Genomic DNA, 21152 nt, shown 5'->3' with positions numbered 1-21152 from the left:
TAAAAAAATTGCATATAGTGATAAAGTTCAATATTTTCTGTAATGTACTGATAAACATTAGACTTTGATATATTTTGGATTCATTACACACAACTGAAGTAGTTCAAGCCTTTTATTGTTTTAATATTGATGATTTTGGCAAAAAAGTCAAGAAAAAAAACAAAAATCTCACAAAACTAGCATATATAATCCGACCAATACAAAAAAGTGTTTTTTTAATACAAAAAAAGTCAACCTTCAATTAATTATATCAGCTATGCACTCAATACTTGGTCGGGAATCCTCTTGCAGAAATGACTGCTTCGATGCGGCGTGGCATGGAGGCAATCAGTCTGTGGCACTACTGAGGTGTTATGGAGACCCAGGATGCTTCGATAGCGACCTTAAGCTCATCCACAGTGTTGGGTCTGGTGTCTCTCAACTTCCTCTTCACAATGTCCCACAGATTCTCTACGGGGTTCAGGTCAGGAGAGTTGGCAGGCCAATTGAGCACAGTAATGCCATGGTCAGTAAACCATTTAACAGTGGTTTTGGCACTGTGAGCAGGTGCCAGGTCGTGCTGAAAAATGAAATCTTTATCTCTATAAAGATTTTCAGCAGATGGAAGCATGAAGTGCTCCAAAATCTCCTGATTGCTAGCTGCATTGACCCTGCTCTTGATAAAACACAGTAGACCAACACCAGCAGCTGACATGGCAACCCAGACCATCACTGACTGTGGGTACTTGACACTGGATTTCAGGCATTTTGGCATTTCCTTCTCCCCAGTCTTCCTCCAAACTCTGGCACCTTGATTTCCGAATGACATGCAAAATTTGCTTTCATCTGAAAAAAGTACTTTGGACCGCTGAGCAACAGTCCAGTGCTGCTTCTCTGTAGCCCAGGTCAGGCGCTTCTGCCGCTGTTTCAGGTTCAAAAGTGGCTCCAGCACACGCCTGTGCTCGGTGGCTCTGGATGTTTCTACTCCAGACTCAGTCCGCTGTTTCTGCAGATCCCCTAAGGTCTGGATTTGGCCCTTCTCTACAATCTTTCTCAGGGTGCGGTCACCTCTTCTGGTTGTGCAGCGTTCCCTGCCATACTTTTTCCTTCCCACAGACTTCCCACTGGGGTGCCTTGATACAGCACTCTGGGAGGAGCCTATTCGCTCAGAAATTTCTTTCTGTGTCTTAGCCTTTTGCTTGAGGGTGTCAATGATGGCCTTCTGGACAGCAGTCAGGTTGGCAGTTTTGCCCATGATTGCGGTTTTGAGTAATGAACCAGGCTGGGAGTTTTTAAAAGCCTCAAGAATCTTTCGCTGGGGTTTTGCTTTAATTTGTTGATTCAGATTATTAGGTTAGTAGCTTCTTTAGAGTACTTTTCATGATATGGTGATTTTTTGAGATGGGGATTTTTGGTTTTTCTTGACTTTTTAGCCAAAATCATCAACATTAAAACAATAAATCTACAATGAACTATGATAGTAATGAATCTTAAATATATGAAAGTCTAATGTTTACCAGTACTATACAGAAATTAACACTTTATCAAAGTATACAATTTTTTTGAGAAGGACTTGTACAGTATGCTGGTTTATAGGGTAATGAACAAGCATGCAGCATTTGCGCATGGATTGGTCACACTTTAGTACAGAAATTGCGTATAACGTGATCCCTACATAACTTCAAATTATGATGCTTGGGCCATATTAACTGAGGGAAAGACAGTAATCACTCATGGTGCACAAATAAATTTGACATTAGGTAAAAAATAATGAATTATAAACTCATCACATATAACTACTGCATCACCAGAAACAAATAAAGAAAAGTCATAAAAACACATAAGTATAATTAAAAATCAGTGCAAAAGCCCAGCAAAATGCCTCTTGGGAATTGTCATTGCATTGGAACGTCCTATGATTGCCTGCCTGTATATGTAATGCTTTGTCACCGCCGAGTGGCTTTGTGGGGTAACTAGTATAAACATATTTTTTTTGTGAATTATTCCTTTTATTTGATACCGGAAATTTTGGTGTTTTAAATTTGTTATTCATATGGGGCATTATTTTGGCACTTTTTCTATAACTTTAAAGTGGTTCCTTTATTTTTCACAGAATGTTTATTTCGAAAACCTTGAAGTTGTAACCTTTTATCATTATTAAAGCATCCAGTGGGGAATAGCAATACAATTAGCAATAACATGTTAAGTCCTTGACCGCTTATATCGGTATCAGTTAGAGATCGGTTTTGGATTTTTGGAGTTAAACAACATCTGGATAACAGTTACAGTTATCGGTTAAAAAGTCATGATTGAACAACTCTACACTGTAATGTTACGATTATCGGTTAAAAAGTCATGATTGAACAACTCTGTACTGTAATGTATCAAGTGCAAGAATCGGTCAGAATGTCACAAAGAAAAACACATATTTTACATAGATTTCTTTCTCTCTAAAGTATGTGTCTGTTCAGTTATTATTGTTAAATATTTGTAACATAATGACTACAGAATCTCAACATTATTATTATTATTATTTTTTTTGCAATGACAATGTTTGGGTTTAAAAGAATATTGAATCGTTTTGCAGAGCCCCAAGTAGGAGAAGTTTTCAGCATATACTGTAGTTAGGACAAACAACGATATACAGTAGATATAAACGTGGTGTGGTCACCTCTAGTCTATATCCACTGTATATGTGTGCATATGTGAAGGGGAAAGTCTGGGAGTAAGTTTTAAAAGTGCTATGGAGTGTGTTCTAGTGTCTGTGACTGATGTGTGAGTTTTATTGGTCTCAGTGCCATTAGATTTTTAAATTAAGGTTTCCTACTTTGATTTGCTTGTGAATATATTTTCACCAATGGATTTAACTCACAATTTGCCAAGTCCTCACTTGTACATGTCTGTGCATGTGAATGTATTTTTCTTTAGTTATGGGTCAATCAAGAAGATGGAGGAGGGGAACCAGCTGAAGGGACCAGCGATGTTCAAAATGGGCACCTGGACCCAGCCAATGACTGTTTGTGTCTAGGCTCGCCTCTCCAGAACCGTGACCAGATGAGAGCTAACGTCATCAATGAGATCATGAGCACAGAGAGACATTACATCAAGCACCTCAAGGACATCTGTGAGGTATCAAATGGATATAGGCTACAGATTGGTTATTAGATATCATGTATTGCTGTTAGCCAGCTTTGATAACATTATTGAACTTTAACCCTTTCCTTTGCAGGGTTATCTGCGCCAGTGCAGGAAGCGTGTGGACATGTTCAATGATGACCAACTGAAGGTCATCTTTGGGAACATTGAGGACATCTATCGCTTCCAAATGGGATTTGTCAGGGACTTGGAAAAACAGTACAACACAGAGGAGCCTCACCTTTCTGAAATTGGACCATGTTTTTTGGAACATGTGAGTTCACTGTGCACTTTTCAAAGATAATGTTTTAAGTATCACATTTGCAAACGTAAGCATGCACGACCAGTCTGAAAACTACTTTTACCTAAGCCTTTTAACTGTTAACGCGGACATACAGGCTCGCATCCCACTCTGTTCACGATATGCAACGCATAAGCATGATTTTGGGTCAAGATGGAAATGTGTGGCCTGGTGCTAGCTGTGTGCTGGATAGCTGGAGCGAACACTTGAATTGAGAGGGATAGGAAAAGTAGAAGAAGCAATTGTGGTAGCCTAGTACTGTAAGTAACAAAACAAAATTAAAAATGTATTTTTTTTGCGTGTCAAATATAAATATGGATGCAGCATATTTTAGATGCATCACATCACCACACAGATAAAGATTCAGTTCACGTGATCTCACAAAAAAACAAACGCTGGATAGAAATTTCAATTTATAAGACAGTCTTTGCCAAGTGTTCCTAAAGGAACGGGACAAGGGAGCGGTGTAGAATGGCGGTATTCTCAGAAAAATACGTCTTGATTTGGAAACTGCTCCATGCTGTCTTGGGAACCCATTTTATGAAAGAATACAGCATTGGTTAAGACCTGCTTGTTTTCATTCACAGCAGTTTTCTTGTTTGTCTTTCGGGATGTTTCTTTGATTAGCTTTATTTTGTTCCTCATTCCATCTCATGGTGTCTTGCATCGGGAGATGTCGTTATTCCCCGCAAACATTAACATTTTTGGTCATATTCAATATGTGCAATTATTAAAACTGTTTCCCTTGACGTACTTCAGACATGGCCTGGACGATATATCGTTTGAACATCGTCATCGCGATGTGCGGATGCGCAATACTCGCATAGCAAGGACGTGCGATGTATATATATTGTTTTGAACACGCAAACTTGTTTTTCTGCTTCATGCTCGTACAGCGCCACAAATTCACTAACGCTTTGACAGTTAAGCTGCCAAGAACAGCCTCTCACTTACACAATGAATGAGTTGTCTTTGATTTTAGCACCACCGAGTCGTCTATGGCCAGATCAAAGCTACAAACCTGTCGGTCATTGTTAACTTTAATTAACAAACGACAGCTGCACTGGTGACCACAAGAAAACGGTTTCGTCGCACTGCTTGGCAGGAGGGAGATGTGAGAGGCCGAGTGGACTCACTCAATGAAGCGTTACATAAAGACAAGCATTTTTCTATTAGTTATTCTTGTTTAAAAACACATTATGAAGGCGGCACGGTGGCACAGTGGTTAGCAGGTCCACGTTACAGCTCTGGGATTGTGGGTTCAATCTCGGCTCTGGCCTTCGTTTGTGGAGTTTGCATGTTCTTTCCATGCCTGCATGGGTTTTTTTCGGGGATCCTGCTGATTGAACACTCCAAATTGTCCGTAGGTTTGAGTGTGTGCGTGAATGATTGTGTGTCTATATGTGCCCTGCGGCTGGGTGGCAACCTGTTCAGTGTGTACCCTGCATTCTGCCTGGAGTTAGTTGTGATTGGCCCCAGCAACTGTGCGACCCTCGTGAGGAAGGTGAATGAATGAATGAATTATATGAATGTTATGGTGAGTGATTAATAGTATGGCGTTAAAGGTGATGCAATGAAAAATGTGTGTCCGCCTACGTTCTGTGCTGGTGCACCTTATGAAAAACGTTAGGCGCACCAGTCCAACCAATGCAAAAAGTAAGTGTAAGAGCAAGTAATTTTTCCTAATATCATTCAAGCTTATCCCAAACAGAGCTATTCATGTGATCTGGTGAAAATTCTTCTAATTTTAATATCACAATATAATATTGCAATATATCGCAAACCCCCCAAAAATCCCAATGATAGTTTTTACCACTATCGTTCAAGCCTTACTATTTTCCCTGTATTTTTCAAACACTGTGAGAAGAGTCTGGGACCCATCTGCTAATTGACCTCTCGAGCCCGAACGAAATCATCCGTGCAATCAGATTTGTTTATTTGCGTGACGTCTTCTTAACGAGCAACGTCACTCTTGCGCGTTTGAAGTCGTCTCTAAAACAACACAGATGGCGAACGAGAAAGCCAAGAATATGTTCCAATCCGCGGTAAATACAGTTTTAAATGACCAAAAACACATCGAGTCGCTAAAACCAACAGTCTGTCTCGCGCTAGACATGCTGAATAAACTTCTCTGTTCTCAGCTATCCTCGTATGTTTATTCCCTCGCGCTAGTTTCTTGTCGCTTTATCAACGGCGCGTCCACCTGTCGCTGATTGGTCCACTCCGCTGTCTGTTTGCTGTAGCTTGCTCCGCCCTGGGAATTTGATCCGCCGAATGGTCGCCAGACTCTATAGTGAGTCTGGCGACTCACCAGGCAAGTTCAGGCCTACTTCAGACACTATTATACTTTAAACCACTTTAAAGCAACTCAAGTATGAATACAACCTTATTAAATTATCTTATCAGAATAAGATTGTCTGGCATTTGACATTGTCGGTCAGGAAGGAGCAATATTGGGATAAGTATATTCGCATTGTCTTTTTGGATACCTGTCTTTAAATGGGAAAAAAAATCTGCATGCTGTAAAGACACAAGCTGAAAGAAAAAGAATAAATATTTTTGAATTGCATGCTAAGTTTGAGTGATGATCATTTAAAAATTTTAATTTGATATCACTACTCTTCTAACATTACAGCAAGATGGTTTCTGGATCTATTCAGAGTACTGTAATAACCACTTGGACGCCTGCATGGAGCTGAGCAAGTTGATGAGGGATGGCAGGTACCAGCACTTCTTTGAGGCCTGTCGACTCCTCCAGCAAATGATTGACATTGCCATAGACGGCTTCTTGCTCACACCTGTCCAGAAGATCTGCAAATATCCCCTCCAGTTGGCAGAGCTTCTCAAATACACTGCACAAGAGCACAGGTATGACACACTGTAGAACATTGAATTAGTAGTAATTATTCCCTAAAGGGAGAGTCTATGGTGAATTCCTCTTCTGTTCCATTGCCTATGGAAATTTGGGATATGTTCAGGATGATACTTCAGTAACTCTTTTCTAAAGTAACTGGGAAATACAGATGTGCATGCATCCATGCAAACACAGTGTAAGAGATTTAGCATAACTCAGCCAGCTGCAGGTCATTCACAAACCAGGCGCTCTCAGCCAGATAAGGACAGGTGCCAACTCTGCCAATGAGGCCTGCCAATTCGCAGTGTTTGACTGGAGAGATTGTGCCAGCTGTAGGCCACTCCTCCCTCTGTCAAACCCAAACACTATATTTGGATCAATTTCAATCAGAAGCCATGAGGAAAAACATTCCACTCAGATAGCATGGACGTAGTCATACAGTAATTTAGCCGATAAAGTGGCTAATTGGAATTCAAAAGTGACTTGCTATTTAGAGGTTAGTCCAGTATACTTGCCTCTGTTACTTTACTCCAGTAAGCAGCCTATGTCTAATGAAGTAGACTATATCTTTTATTACTGCAACATCACCAGATTTTTTAAAAGAGTAGCCAGATTTCAAAGACCTTAACTTGGCCGTTTAATTCCCCAAGAGTCATTATGTGTGCGCTGTTTCTGTAGCGACTATCGATACGTGGCAGCAGCCCTGGCAGTAATGCGAAACGTCACCCAGCAGATCAATGAGAGGAAGAGGAGGCTAGAAAACATTGACAAAATTGCCCAGTGGCAAGCATCTGTTTTGGACTGGGAGGTAGGTACGTGTGCGTGTGTGCATGAATGTGGGTGAGTGCAGTGTAAATGTCTTCTCCCTGGATTATAAAAGCAAACGCATGTGCCATGTCATCTTCCCATACTATTTATAAAGATGTTTGAATGATGCAATATATAAAACAATGATCTGATTTTTAACCCTGTGGTTTTAAAGAGAATGGCTGATGAGCTTCCTTCTCTAAGGCTTAGAACAATCAATTTTAACAAAACAAGCCTGCTGAAATCTATGTGACTGATATTTTCATGTATTGTCAAAAAATACTTTGAGACAATATTAGCAACAATTAGGCTTACTGTTTCCGAATAATGCAGAAAGAGGTGACTATTTTTGACAGTCCTGTGACGTTTTGAGCATTCTAGATCATTGTTCTTAAAGGGAACCTCGACCTTAAAGACTTGTAGGCTATAATAAGCCACAATTGTTCTCTTTTACTATAATATGTTATTAGAAACACATAAAATATTGCCATTGATTAAAAAACTATAATATTTAGTACATGTTTTGACCTACAGAGTCCACCATGTTTTGAGCGCTCAATGGACGCTCGGGATGATGACGTAGATTCACTGTCACTCGACGAATACTAACGGGTTACTGCAATTCCTTCTGTGTGACGAGACGTCCACATGCGCCCATCGGTTAAAAGCAGCAAGTACTTACTATTTGTGTTTTTATTGAGTATTTTATTACCTTTTCATTGTCTCAAAATACTTTTTGCATGTGTTTCCCTCTAATACTTTTAGGCATTGTGTTTTCTTGTGGTAGCTTTAAAGCAGATTCCTAACCACATTTATCATGTAAATGCTAAATGGTGTTATACTTATATAGCGCTTTTCCACCTTTAGCTCAGGGGTCAGCAACCCTGGTCCTCGAGTGCCACTATCTAGCTTGTTTTCCATGTGTCCCTCCTTTAACACAGCTGAATCAAATAATCATGATCGTTATCAGGCTCCTGCAGAGCTTGCTGATGAGCTGATCATTTGATTGATGTAGCATATTGATGTAGCATATTTAAACCACCCTAAATTGATATTACTACGTTAAAGTGTTTTCTTAAGGCATCTTTAGAATGTTCTGTTTGTATGCATCTAAACAAAACAAGCTGAAAGCGCACGGTAATTCTTTGGGTGTCAAAGGAGGCCGTTTCGCCAGTGTAGAACATTTTGGCAAAACGCTTTTTTTTTTCCTACTCTTGTCTCATCCCGTCTTTCCTGCTCATTCTGCTTTTGCTGCTTGTTTTCTGAAATATCAACAGTGTTGTCATGCTCATTAATGTTCCTCTCGAGTTCAAATTGAAATGATTGAACAGATGACATGTTTATGTCACTAGAGTCATAACCATGTGACGTCACCACCCTGCGATGTCCACAACAATGGCGACCTACTAGTTAAACTAATTTTACAAATTGTATAAAAACAAGAAGATCAAGAGGGGTTTTAAAGTGCGTACAACAGGGTTAAAAAAAATCTTAGATAGCATTATCATGTAAATGAGAATCATATTTTGAGACGATTCGAAGATATACAACAATTTGGCAAAGCGCAGATGACGAGAAATTTGTGTTTTAATCCGCCGTCTAGCCACACCTACCATTATAGGGCTCTAGCGTCCCCAACAGATGGATGACGTCAGCACGAGAATGGTTTCATCTGATTTAGTAGACAGCCCATTGAGGGGTAATTATTCATAACGAGGAAAATGCGATGGAGAGAGCTGCAAAATGTTATTGTTTCAGTCTCTGTATTCCAATATTTTTAAAGGATATTCTTTTTATCAAAGTATTTTTCCCAATTGCTAAACAAATGGTATGGTCATGACAAATAACAATCTTGTGCTAATTGGAATATGAAATAATAAAAACGCATTTATTCAGTACGACATGGCAAAATTACTCCAAAATGGTCAAAACTGTCCACTTCACCTTTACTGTCGCACCTCCCGAATGCTGTATTATGCCGCCGTAGTTAGTCAGGCTTTTGAAATTTCCCGCCCCCCCCCGGCTCCGGAGAATGTAAACAAACCAAGAGACGTGACAGCTAGCCGAAATGCTAACCCGAACCGAGTGACGTCTCAGTGTCTTATTTTTCGCTTTTCGAAGCGAAAAATCACACAAAACTAGCCCGGATCATGTCACACTGCCGCAGGGTTGTCAATTGTCTTTGCCGATTGGCAACCCGCCCGGCGGAGAGCAGGTTACAGCTTGTTCCCCTGCTACTATGGACAGGAGAGCTCGCCAGGGAAGCAGTTGGACAATGACCGCCGAACAAACTGGCCGACGTCGGAGGAGCGTGTAGCTGCCAAATGGTCAACACGAATATGGCAAAATAATGCTTTACTACACGGCGAAGACGTAAACAGCGAGAGTCATACGAGAGCGGCTGCAGTTGTTGTGCAGCTAACGTGACAATGTGTATGAGGAGAGCTTTTTACAGTACGTGCTCATCCATGATCAAACGGAAGTAGTCCTTTTTTTAAAAGAAAGTTTGTAGTGTTTACTTTGTAATCGCTGTATTCGCAGCTATTTTTAAACACAAAGTTTCAATTTCTGATTGGGTGGAAAATTTGACAGAACACCAGGCACATGAAGAGAGCAACAAGCCGAGTATAGTGCTCTCCCGACGGGGGGATGTGCGACAAGCCGCTGGTGTCGTCCCCGAGTCGACAAGGAGCATGTCAGCCACAAAATGCAAGCCACCTACGTATTAAAATGATCCCAGTATTTGACATACTGTAATACAAAGCACGAGGTTTACTCTCTTCCTCGTAAGTTCAATGGTCCCACAGAAGTAGGGCTTGTTTTGGCCAATATCCACAGGTGAATGGGAACCTTTTGAAACCCCAAAAAGGCTCACACGCCTCTCCCTGGTGCAGAAATTTTTTTCTGCAGCCGTTTGGCTGGCGTGATACGAAAAATAAACGAATTAATCCACAAAATCAGCTGAATCCTTAGTCCTTCTCATACAACAGTACGGCTGGACAGTGAAGAGGACTCCTTCTACCGTACATGCCAAATCGCCCTCTGTCTCAACTCGAGACTGGAGCCTGAAGTCACTCATTTTCATAGCGCGGGATTTAAAAAAACTAAATAAATATAGCGATCACTTCAACACACATCCAAGCGGTCCATTTCATTGAGGAGCATAAAATACTGCGGAAAATATGAAAAAAAACATGCCTATTGCTGTCATAGGCACTTTAATATCATTATCACCCTAACCCTTAACTCATAATAACTTTCATCTTTTAAGAAATACAAGTCTTTCTATCTGTGGTTCCCTTTAAGACAAAATGGTAAATGGTGTTATACTTATATAGCGCTTTTCAGTAGACATTGCTTATTAAGTTCAAGGTTATTGTCATATGCATTAAATACAGTTAATGCTGTTCCGTTTGTCATACATCCTGAATTTCCCTGACTCAAAGTGACGCTAGTCAAAAAATATATGTATGTATTATACTGTGGGTAAGTCTCAAATGTATGTCTTCTGCTATTTGTCTTTGCTAAGTAGTAAAATACAGTCACTAATATTACTATAGCAACAAAAGAAACGCAAACATCAAGAGGGGTTTCAATATCAAATTATTTTAACTCATAATAACGTTTATCTCATAAGAACTACAAGTCTTTCTATCCGTGGATCCCTTTAAGCAACTTAACCAATTGAAGTCCATTTAGCTGACAGGGGCTTTTAGTCCTATACTTAATATATTCTTTATGCTGTAGTTGGAAAGCAAATATTACTTCTGGATTAACAATATTTAGGAAAAGAACAAACATATATACATATAGATATTTATATATTTAACTTATAGCCTTTGATGTATTGATTTTTGTATCCGTTTTAATGTCTCTAGGGGGATGATATCTTGGACAGAAGCTCAGAGCTCATCTACACTGGGGAGCTGTCTTGGATCTATCAGCCATATGGGCGCAGCCAGCAGCGAATCTTCTTCCTCTTTGATCACCAGCTGGTTCTCTGTAAGAAGGTAGAATGTCTTTATCTTTGTTCACTTTCCTCCTTTCATTTTGATTCCTGTTTGCTTGAGAAGCAGCTGATAGAGAGAATTACAAACCCAGACCGCTCCTTGAAAGTTGTGCATCCCATGCTGACGATGGAAATGCTTGAAGGCAATGCGACTCACTTAAGTTCAAATGCTCAGCACATTTCTGAAAATGTAGCTGCAGTAGTTTGGGCTTCCATGCACCGAGGCTGTGCTCCCCTGTCAGACGAATGTTTATGCTTGGCTACACTTGGCTATATGTGCACACAAAGACACAGTCACGACTGCAGCGAGACGCTTGCACACAGTCTCACCAAGGCAAAGACAATGCGTCCTCACACAAATCCAAATTTGAACTGAAAACAATTATCTCACCATTTAGGCTACGTTTACACTAGGACGAATAATTGTCTTAAAAGTTCAATTTATTATACTATACGGCATGTCGGCTACACAAATGTACCGCTTGTCCGGATATATTATTACACGGGCTAGAGATCCAGATAATTTCTTAAACTCCGGATACACGGGCTAGTGTAGCCGTCAGCTATCCATGTAAAATCAGAGCCAACAGAAGTGACGTCATGGAGCGTGCCATCGCTATTTTTTGTGTGGCGGCATCGTAAACAATGTAGGAGAATGGTACCAACGTAGCTTTCTTGCTCCCCTTTTTACAACTGCAAGAGCTTGTAAATTTATTCTTGAATACTTCCGGAGAAGACAACAATGCCGAAAAATTATGAGTTTCCTGTTCAAAGGTGACCCGTACGGATGATGACGTCAAACACGGCTGCTCTTTTTTGCGGAGGCGTCGTTTGCAGGAGTTTGGCGTTTATAAACGCACCTTAAACATAGTGCAGACAGGTCTCAAATATTGTCCAAATTACAAGGCAAAAAAATGATCCGTCTAATTATCCTTAGAATAGGGTCCGTTTACATGGTGACACTACGACACTAAGACGCAACGATAGTTGCGGAATGGCCCCGCCTTTACACGAGACAGCGAAAACGGAAGATGAAGATGAACTTTTGATTCCAGCCTCCAAAGCAGAATGATTGAATTGGGGGGATTGCTCCGCAACCATATGAATGGAATGCTCTCGCGCCGATGACGTCAACACTCGAACACATCACTTTAAGCAAGCGCAATCGCTGTTAGTAAACATTAGAAAATGGTGGAACGTCGGCTTTAATGGCGTACCGCAAGCAACACGTCACTTCCGCTTATTAATATATATGCATTAGCTACTGTTGCTAAGGAGGGACACGTGTAGCATGTATACCACGCGGAATTGCGACATTGTTTGAATAGAGAAGGGACCAAGATGGAACCATGTAAATGCAAACATGTAATGTGTCGTATTCTTGGAGCGTTAGCATGTAAATGGCCCTTCAGACACCCAGTGCGCTTCATGTATGTATTACATGCTGTTAGTCAATGTTCCCTCTAAGCTACACGTGTGTGCAATTGCACAGTGCTTACACATACTCAGCGCACAAGAAAATCCATCCAGTGCACAAAATAAAATTGAACAGAAACGTAATGTAGCATCAATAGATCTAATGTCTGTTAGCGCCGCTGTGATCTGTCAGAGCGACACTCCTATTGGTGCGTTCGATATGGCAACGCGACGCTCCTATTGGTGCATTCGATATGGCAACGCGACGCTCCTATTGGTGCGTTCGATATGGCAATGCGACGCTCCTATTGGTGCGTTCGATATGGCAACGCGACGCTCCTATTGGTGCGTTCGATACGTCAACGCGACTAGGACAATTGTCGCTGCCGCTGTGATGTTTCAACTAGGGCTGTCCCAAACGACTAATTTTCTCCCGATTAGTCAGCTGACTATTTTTACGATTAGATGACTAATCTAATAATTTTTAAAAAATGTTTTTTTTTTCTTTTTACTAATTTGGCAATGAAATTTTTGTTGACGCTTATCAATTCACAAAAATATATTGGAACACTTAAATAATTTATTAAAGTACAAATAAACATGTAAATAACAATAATAAATCACAAATAAACAATGAGTTCAAATGCTGATAGAATTAACTAGTGCAAAAGAATGGAATGTAACCAGATTCAGAACACTGACTTCGGCTTTCCAACATGATTCAAAACAGTTCTTAAGAAAAAACACCTAGCATTAATATTATAGTATAGTACTATATATAATAGTATTATAATAATTATAATAATTATTCATTGCCACCAGATTTTTCATAAAGGGTGTCATTTGAAAGGTATTCTTAGTGTGGAATCTGAATTCTGAAGTATGTGGGATTAACTCCAGAAATCGCTATTTATATGATGAACATGACATGCTTTTTTTTTTTTAAATGTTCACCGGAAGTACATTCGCTAAACCGCTAACTTCAGCTTTACACTCCGCAAAAAAGCACTTTTTGTCATTGCATGCACTGTCAGTAATAGATTTTTTGTGGTCATTTTTTTCGTTTGCAAATGCTGTTAACCAGCGATTTTTCATGTTTGAAGTGTCACCTTTTAACCGCAAGTTTGCTTTCACGAGACGACTGCCAATGTTTTATAGCAGGTTGCCTTTTTCCCCCCATTCACCTCAGTGTAGCAGTGCTAACGTTACAGTGTTTAATATAGATGTATTTTCTTATTATGTATGTCTGAACTTTAATTCTACAGCGTGTTGATAAGAGAAAGGAACTGGAGTCTCATATGCCATCAGCACGCACGCACCAATGTATGCACGCACGCGCGCACCGATAAAAGGTAGCCGTGAAAATTACCGCTCTCATTTTTATTTGCCGTGCGATAAATGGACTCATTGCATATCGTGACAGGCTTAGCAACTTCAATAAAACATGTCGTTAGTTAGTCAGATGGACTTACAAACTGGGTGACGACGCTTGAGGTGTTTATTCACGGCCGACGTGCAGCCAAGCTTGGCATTGAAGAGACAGGACACAAGAGTGTACCCTCCTTTGTTTCTTTGAAATAAGTCAATGTTTTGGACACTCTGGTCTGGTGCGCTTTTTTGGCTTTGTGCCGCTTTCCCGGCTTGCATGCAGAGCGTCCGACATTCTGAACTTACCACACATATATTTTTTTAACCCTTCATTAACCGTCGGCGGGATGTTGTGCTCGTCGACGGATTTACGTCATCGATGACGTCGACTATGTCGACTAGTCGGGACAGCTCTAGTTTCAGCGTGACACTCCTATTGGTGCGTTCGATAAGACAACGCGATTAGGACAACCGTCGGTGCCGCTGTGATGTTTCAGCGCGAAAGTCCTATTGGTGCGTTCGATACGGCAACGCGAAGCTCCTATTGGTGGGTTCAATACGGCAACGTGACGCTCCCATTGGTGGGGTAAAGTTAGCTTGACTCCAGTGCTGATTTACTGAAGCAACATTACGCTGCCAATCTTTGCAAACGCTACAGTATTAATTATTATCATTTTTAGAACTGATATAATCTAGTTACCGTATTGGCCCGAATATAAGACGGCCCTGATTATAAGACGAACTCCTGTTTTTCAAGACTCAAGTTTGAAAAAAGACTTTTTGAACACCAAATTAAATTTTTATACAGAAAATAATTGCAGTACATCCGAAACAAATGATTATAACAATATATTTTAGAGGAAAAGCATGTTATTTTGCCTCATTAAAATCTTAATATCTGAACATTTAAATATGTAAACTAAAGTGCAATCACATTCGTAAATGAATGGCTTCTGGTTTTTGAAATGTAGATAAACCAATCTATTGTGATAAAACAACAAAATTGCAATAACTGCATTAACCATCAAAGTGAAGTCTAACTGTAACTGTAGTCTTGAAACAAATCAAGGAATAAGGAAAAACATTGCAATAAAATAATGCAAACTGGTTAAACTTGAGAGTAGCTGAGATCTGTCATGACAGAACATTGCTTCAATGATATCTGGCGCCATCTAGCGTCGTGAGTGGGAATAATATCTATACCGCGAATATGAGACGACCCCTGTTTTTCAGTGTTATTTCAATGCAAAAAACACCATCTTATATTCGGGGCCAAAACGGTAATTAGACCGACAAAATTGTTTTCTGTACCATTTTGCAATGTAACTCAATGAGCAACAGGTGTCTAGAAAAATTTGGTTTCAAATAATGTTTTGAACAATATCTATTCTTGAATTAAGAACATTTATTACCTTGCAAAACTTTAAAGGTTAAATATACTAATATATTGCTTAAAATAAGTCTTTAAAGCTTATTTTCAGCTGGCGATTTTTCTTAAAATAAAAGTAAAATTTACTTGAAGCACTGACAGATCATTTCACTTATTTCAAGTAGATTTACAGTGAAAACAAGGGAATTTAACTAGTTTTAAGGAGGTGTGTTTTTGCAGTGTGGCTGCTCAGACGCGGAGAATAGGAATCTTGAGCATCCTTATTGTCTGAACAGTTTTAACGTGGGAGTTTGATATACTGTACTCCCATTGTGGTTGTTCATTATGTTTTATTTATTAACTCACCCATGCCACAACTGCAGGCCAAAGCGGGACTCTTCCTATGGTTAAAGCAAGACTCTCACATATAACATAGTACACATCTCATGAACAACGACAGTTTGATCTTTTTCATTTTAAGTGGGCCAAATCAATTATATTGAAAGTAAACTAATGAAAATCGCTGCTGTAATTTAATTGTTTTTAATAAGCCATGTACCTTTGATCCAAGTTTTTGAACACGCGTGATACTGGCGTGCGGCCACCGTTTACACAATTGATGTTGCTCACCATGGTCCGCAGTGTGCTCAGGGAGCTTGTGTGTCTGCTCGGACACATGAAAAATTAGAGGGAATATTGCTGTTAGTGCTGTGTTCAATCATTTCTTCACCTCATCCATCCTTTAGCACAGCTGATCATTTCTAGCATCACAAATCAATTCAAGAATTGTGCAGATCTCAGTTTTTTGCACTGCCACAGAAAGAAGCTCAAGGATACGCTGAATTATACATTTCAGTCTTTTTTTTCCTCCCATACTTCTCTCGCATTCTTGATCCAGCGACAGGCCTCTAGGGCGTTAGCCCTCTATCGTTCCCTCTCATATTGTTCTTATCACCGCTATACATGGATGCTTACTTTATCTTTGCATGCTTATTAAAGGTTCTGTCTCTTTTACCCCTGCTGACCTGATCATGTGACTGTGTGTTGTTTGTGCCTAAGGCAGTAGTGTTATTATGTGGCAGTTACATTTTATGTGAATAGTACATTGAAGTAAATACATTGCATTGGCTAAGGTTATTTGTGCTGGATGCACTGGGCTGTTGTCATGGTCAGATTTTGCAACATGCCTTTTGGGAAATTGTGAATGTGTGTAATTTAAAGCTCTATACAGTAGATTTAAAAAAAACAAACAAACAAACAAAAAACGACACCCTACATATGTACACGAAGGTACCGTTGTGTCGTAGCCTTGTAGAAAAACAGCTTTTGAAATATTGAAATAAATTTAGGGTTAGCTGGGACTAATCAGGTGTCAATGCAGTTCTTTTACACTTGTGCCTCCTGTGCTTCTATGTTTTAAGCATGGTCATCAAGGTCGCAGTTGGAGTACTAAATATTTTTGGGATAGTACAGTAATTTCCCGAATATAAGGCGCACCCGTGTATAACGCACACCCCAAATTTACTTGTAAAACCTGGGGAAAATTATTGTACCCGTTTATAACACGTACCCAAATTTTAGCACCAATGAATAGAAGAATACAAGAAAACAGAGCTCGTGTACAGATACACAAATGTCATTTTACTGACTGGTGAAACACAGCACAGGCATAGCACATTGGTAATTCAAAACATTACCATAAACTGACAATATTTACGGTAATAATATGATTTGACAACTTCTCCAACTTACCAGAATCTAGGAGAAAACAAAACAGATTTGACTTTTCTTTTAAAGGCTGCTGTATAACTTGCTCGTTTCATCATGATGAATACATGTTTCTTCCATGGATTGATACGGTAAAATGAAAGTGAGAACGTAAGTCGGAAATCCGTGAGAGCTCATCGCTGTCAACCCAACAGTAACAATAGGAACTATTGTTATTTGGGTTTGAGTTTCCCGAGGGACCGGTATAGTTGACGGACACAGGAAGTGCGTGTGCTTACGTTTGTTATGGTCCGAGTTGCGGAGCTGCAATAAACGTCGATTCAAATGAGTTCAATAAACTAAATTTTTCTTTATGAAGAGTGAAAAAAGCAGAATTTAACACAGACGAAATCATTCGGCCGATTAGAGTGACGTATTACCGAAACAAAATGGTGACGTCACTAGGGATGGGAATTGATAGGATTTTTACGATTCCGATTCCATTATCGATATTGCTTAACGATTCGATTCTTTATCGATTCTCATATCGATTCTAATTTGGGGGAAAAGAAGAACAAACGTTTTGATTGGCATCGAGTTTGTTTAATCAGAAGTCACAACCTTACAAACTCACAACGAGATCAAAAGAGGTCCAAAGCCTCAATGTTAACTGTGGCAATAAGTGGCAAATACACAAGAATGTGTAAAATTTTACTGAAACATTTATCTAATAGAAATAAAAAATATTGATATATATTGGCAGATAGGTTTTTGTCCTGCCTTTGGCAATATGTGTTAAAGCAGGGGTCCCCAAACTTTTTCCTGTGAGGGCCACATAACTTTTCCCTTCTCTGATGAGGGGCCGGGGTCAGTTTGTAACAGAAAAAGTGTGACGATTGCAGAAGTACATAAATGTAAAAAATTATTGTTTTTCAGAAAGCCACAATCAAATAACCCTTTCTGGATTCTTTATAATAATAATAATAATAATAATAATTAATAATAAAAACACTATTAACTAAATAGATAATAACCAGATAACCCTCTCTGAATTCTTCAAGGAAAAGGCCCAAAAAATAAATAACATGATTGAGAAAAAAAAAAATTCAAAATGGCCGGATCAAATGTGGAGGCGGGCCGTATTTGGGCCGCGGGCCGCAGTTTGGGGACTAAAATCCAGTTGTGTAGTGGTTTGAACGATGTGCTAATGCTAGCGAACGAATGCTAACCATACTGTTATTAGCAGCTAATCATCGCTGATTTACGTTGTTGCAAACCTGTTTGTTATTTGGGAAGAATTTGATTTGTTTCATTTCTATTCTTAGTTTCACCCTTCAAGTGATGGTTGAATAAAGTCAGCAAATTATACCAACGTCTTCTGCATCGTCATTTGGGAGTTTAGCTAGCTGTATAGCCAGGACTGAGCCTTAGCCTCTCTGTGATGACAGCGCAGTCGTATTCCCTCCCGATGCAGTTATCTCCACCTTGCAATGACTGCAAGTCGCTTTGTTGTAATTTTTCCTCGTGAAGTGAAGACACACTTTCGAGCGTTTGAACCTACGTGCTGTCATTGTTATGTTTATGGCTGCAATGCTCGTGCTTACCCGTCGTAACCTTTCATTTTCACACTCTTTCCTGGTGAAGTGTAGTCAAACTTTGGAGCGGGTGGTTCTTGGCGCCATGCTAGTTTGATGCGTCTGGACAACAGCACACGTCACGACGCAATACGCGTCTTTAGGAATCGTTAAAGGGATCGTTAAGGCTTTTTCATTGTGATGTCGAGGCCTCGAAACACTTGGAACCGGTTCCGAATTGGAATCGGATTTCGATTCCCATCCCTAGACGTCACGTACCGTAATGGTCGGCAACGGGTCGCCGCATACGTTTCTTCAACACAACGTGGTCGTGTCCATAAAAAAAAAAAAATCGGTGTATATATATATGTAATATTTATATATTTCTGTCTCCATCCATGTACCCGTTAATAATTCGCACCATGATTTTATAAGTTGATTTGGGGGGAAAAAAGTGCGCATTATATTTGGGAAATTACGGTACTTAGTGTAAAAAGTTTAGCCAACCGCTGCCATTTACATCATAAATGCGCTTACACGCATTACCAATTGTGTCCTGGTTTTGTCTGCTTCAAAAACATCCTAACATTAACACACATGAAGTAAACAAAGTACTTGTGTTTCTGATGCTGAATCTGTCTTAAAACAGTCAGTTGAGGTAGGTTTTTATGGCATATGTATGTTTTTTGGGGTAGGAAGGTCACAAAAAAGTGAAACAAAACTAAATAACCGTACTACCCAGCTATTAGCTGCTTTTAATATTTAGTACATTAGTTACAAAAATAATACAAAAATCCTCACAGGCTTAAATAAACTACTATTTCAGTATCACGTTAGCAGTTCAAAACAGTAACGGTAAATAAAATACTCAAGTCTCCATTCTGTATCAGCAGCTTTAAACTCCATTCAATCTTCAACAGAATAAATCATAGCATTTTGCCGAAATATAATATTTTTTTCAATTCAAAGTGAATCAAGTATAAATGAAAGAATGTGCACTATTACTTCAATACAAATGGCTCAAAAAAGTGCTTTTCTGCTGTAAGTTGTGTAAACATGAACATGCAAACATTAACGGGTTTCCCTGAGGTACAAATAGTTTAAAAAATAAACCTCAAGTCCTTATGCATCCGAACCTAACAATATGCAGGACAGGTCAAGTGTGCTTAGCTACTGAGAAAATTCCTTGTTCTTGTGTGCTGTGCACTGACTCCTGCAGATGAAAAAACATGGTTCAGCGTGTGGGCGTAGCATGTCAGATGGCTAAAGTTCCCCAGCTGGACAGCGACAATCATAATAGCTGTGTTGTCTGTAACAACAGAAACGTCATTTTTTTGCGATGTTCCATTCATTTACAGCACCGCTTAGCGGCACAACATAAGCGGATTTTAAGGGGGGTGGAGGCCCCCCTGGTGGCCGAAAAGTGTTATTGCATGTTATTGACTTTCCCATGTATAAAAGTTGTAAAGCAATAAAACTGCAACAAAAATAAATGAAATGAAAAAATATATATATTTTTATAATGAATCAAAGTTATTTTTCGAACAGATTAGGTGGCTAGCAACTTAGACGGTCATTTGCTTTGCATATAATTTTCAACAACATTTTTTTTTCCCCCAAATGATTTTTTTTCTATGATTTAATTTTTTATTTTTTTTTTCGATTTTAGCAACTTTTGGGGGCATTAAGTGATTTAGACACAAATGTGCTACCCATTATATGGCCCAAACACAAAAAGGATTGCTTCAATCAAAGAAAACTTTTTCGATGAAAAATTAAGTCTTCAAATGCAAATTTTCCAATCTCAAATATTTTTTCGCATTCAAAAACTTTTTCCATTATTGAAATTTGTCTTTTTTATGAATTAAGTGATTTTTCTTTTTGAAAATATATATATTTTTCAAGCAACTTATTTTTTGATTGAATAATAAAGACAAAAATGTCCTAGCCAAAATGTGGACCAAACACAAATCAACATTACTTCACTCAAAAAAGTTGCTTCAATCAAAAAAAAACTTGACTTCAATCAAAAAAAAAGAAAAAAAAGGAAAGAAATCAAAGAAAAATAGCTTTCACATGCATTTTTTGAGTTTCAAATTTATTTTTGCATTCAAACACATTTTTTTTTTTTGATTGAAGCAACGTTTTTTTTTTTTGATTGAATAATAAAGACAAAAATGTCCTAGCCAAAATGTGGACCAAACACAAATCAACATTACTTCACTCAAAAAAGTTGCTTCAATCAAAAAAAAACTTGACTTCAATCAAAAAAAAAAAGGAAAGAAATAAAAGAAAAATAGCTTTCACATGCATTTTTTGAGTTTCAAATTTATTTTTGCATTCAAACACATTTTTTTTTGATTGAAGCAACTTTTTTTTCATGAATAATAAAGACACAAATCTCCATATGGCTCCACCCAGGGGATACAATTTTTGACTGAGGTAACTACATTGGCACGACACCGTCGGGCGTGCCATATTCAACTGTTGACGATCTTGGCGAAAAGTATTGCCTAACCAGCCTGCCTGATTTAGAATTCCCCTCAAGAATGTTGGGAAACAAAAAAAAAAAAAAATGCTAATTGTTAACTTATTATTACAATTATTCTTGGAAGTTAATTTTATTGCTGACA

General features: G+C 39.0%; 1 protein-coding gene across 8 annotated transcripts in view; it reads left to right on the top strand.

Annotated features, from left to right (window-relative positions):
* The window catches only part of LOC130923966 (rho guanine nucleotide exchange factor 9), a 72193-nt gene that overhangs the window by 39397 nt on the left and 11644 nt on the right, over positions 1 to 21152 (top strand). For all 8 annotated transcript variants that reach the window (XM_057850163.1, XM_057850162.1, XM_057850167.1 and 5 more), the window contains 5 exons: positions 2908 to 3108; positions 3209 to 3388; positions 6051 to 6283; positions 6948 to 7077; positions 10955 to 11086. In XM_057850163.1, the coding sequence (XP_057706146.1) occupies positions 2908 to 3108; positions 3209 to 3388; positions 6051 to 6283; positions 6948 to 7077; positions 10955 to 11086 (876 nt within the window). The remainder of the gene's footprint in view (positions 1 to 2907; positions 3109 to 3208; positions 3389 to 6050; positions 6284 to 6947; positions 7078 to 10954; positions 11087 to 21152) is intronic.

This window comes from Corythoichthys intestinalis, chromosome 11 (genome assembly GCF_030265065.1).
Source record: "Corythoichthys intestinalis isolate RoL2023-P3 chromosome 11, ASM3026506v1, whole genome shotgun sequence".
Classification (NCBI taxonomy): domain Eukaryota; kingdom Metazoa; phylum Chordata; class Actinopteri; order Syngnathiformes; family Syngnathidae; genus Corythoichthys; species Corythoichthys intestinalis.
This window is presented reverse-complemented; position numbering and strand designations above follow the sequence as displayed.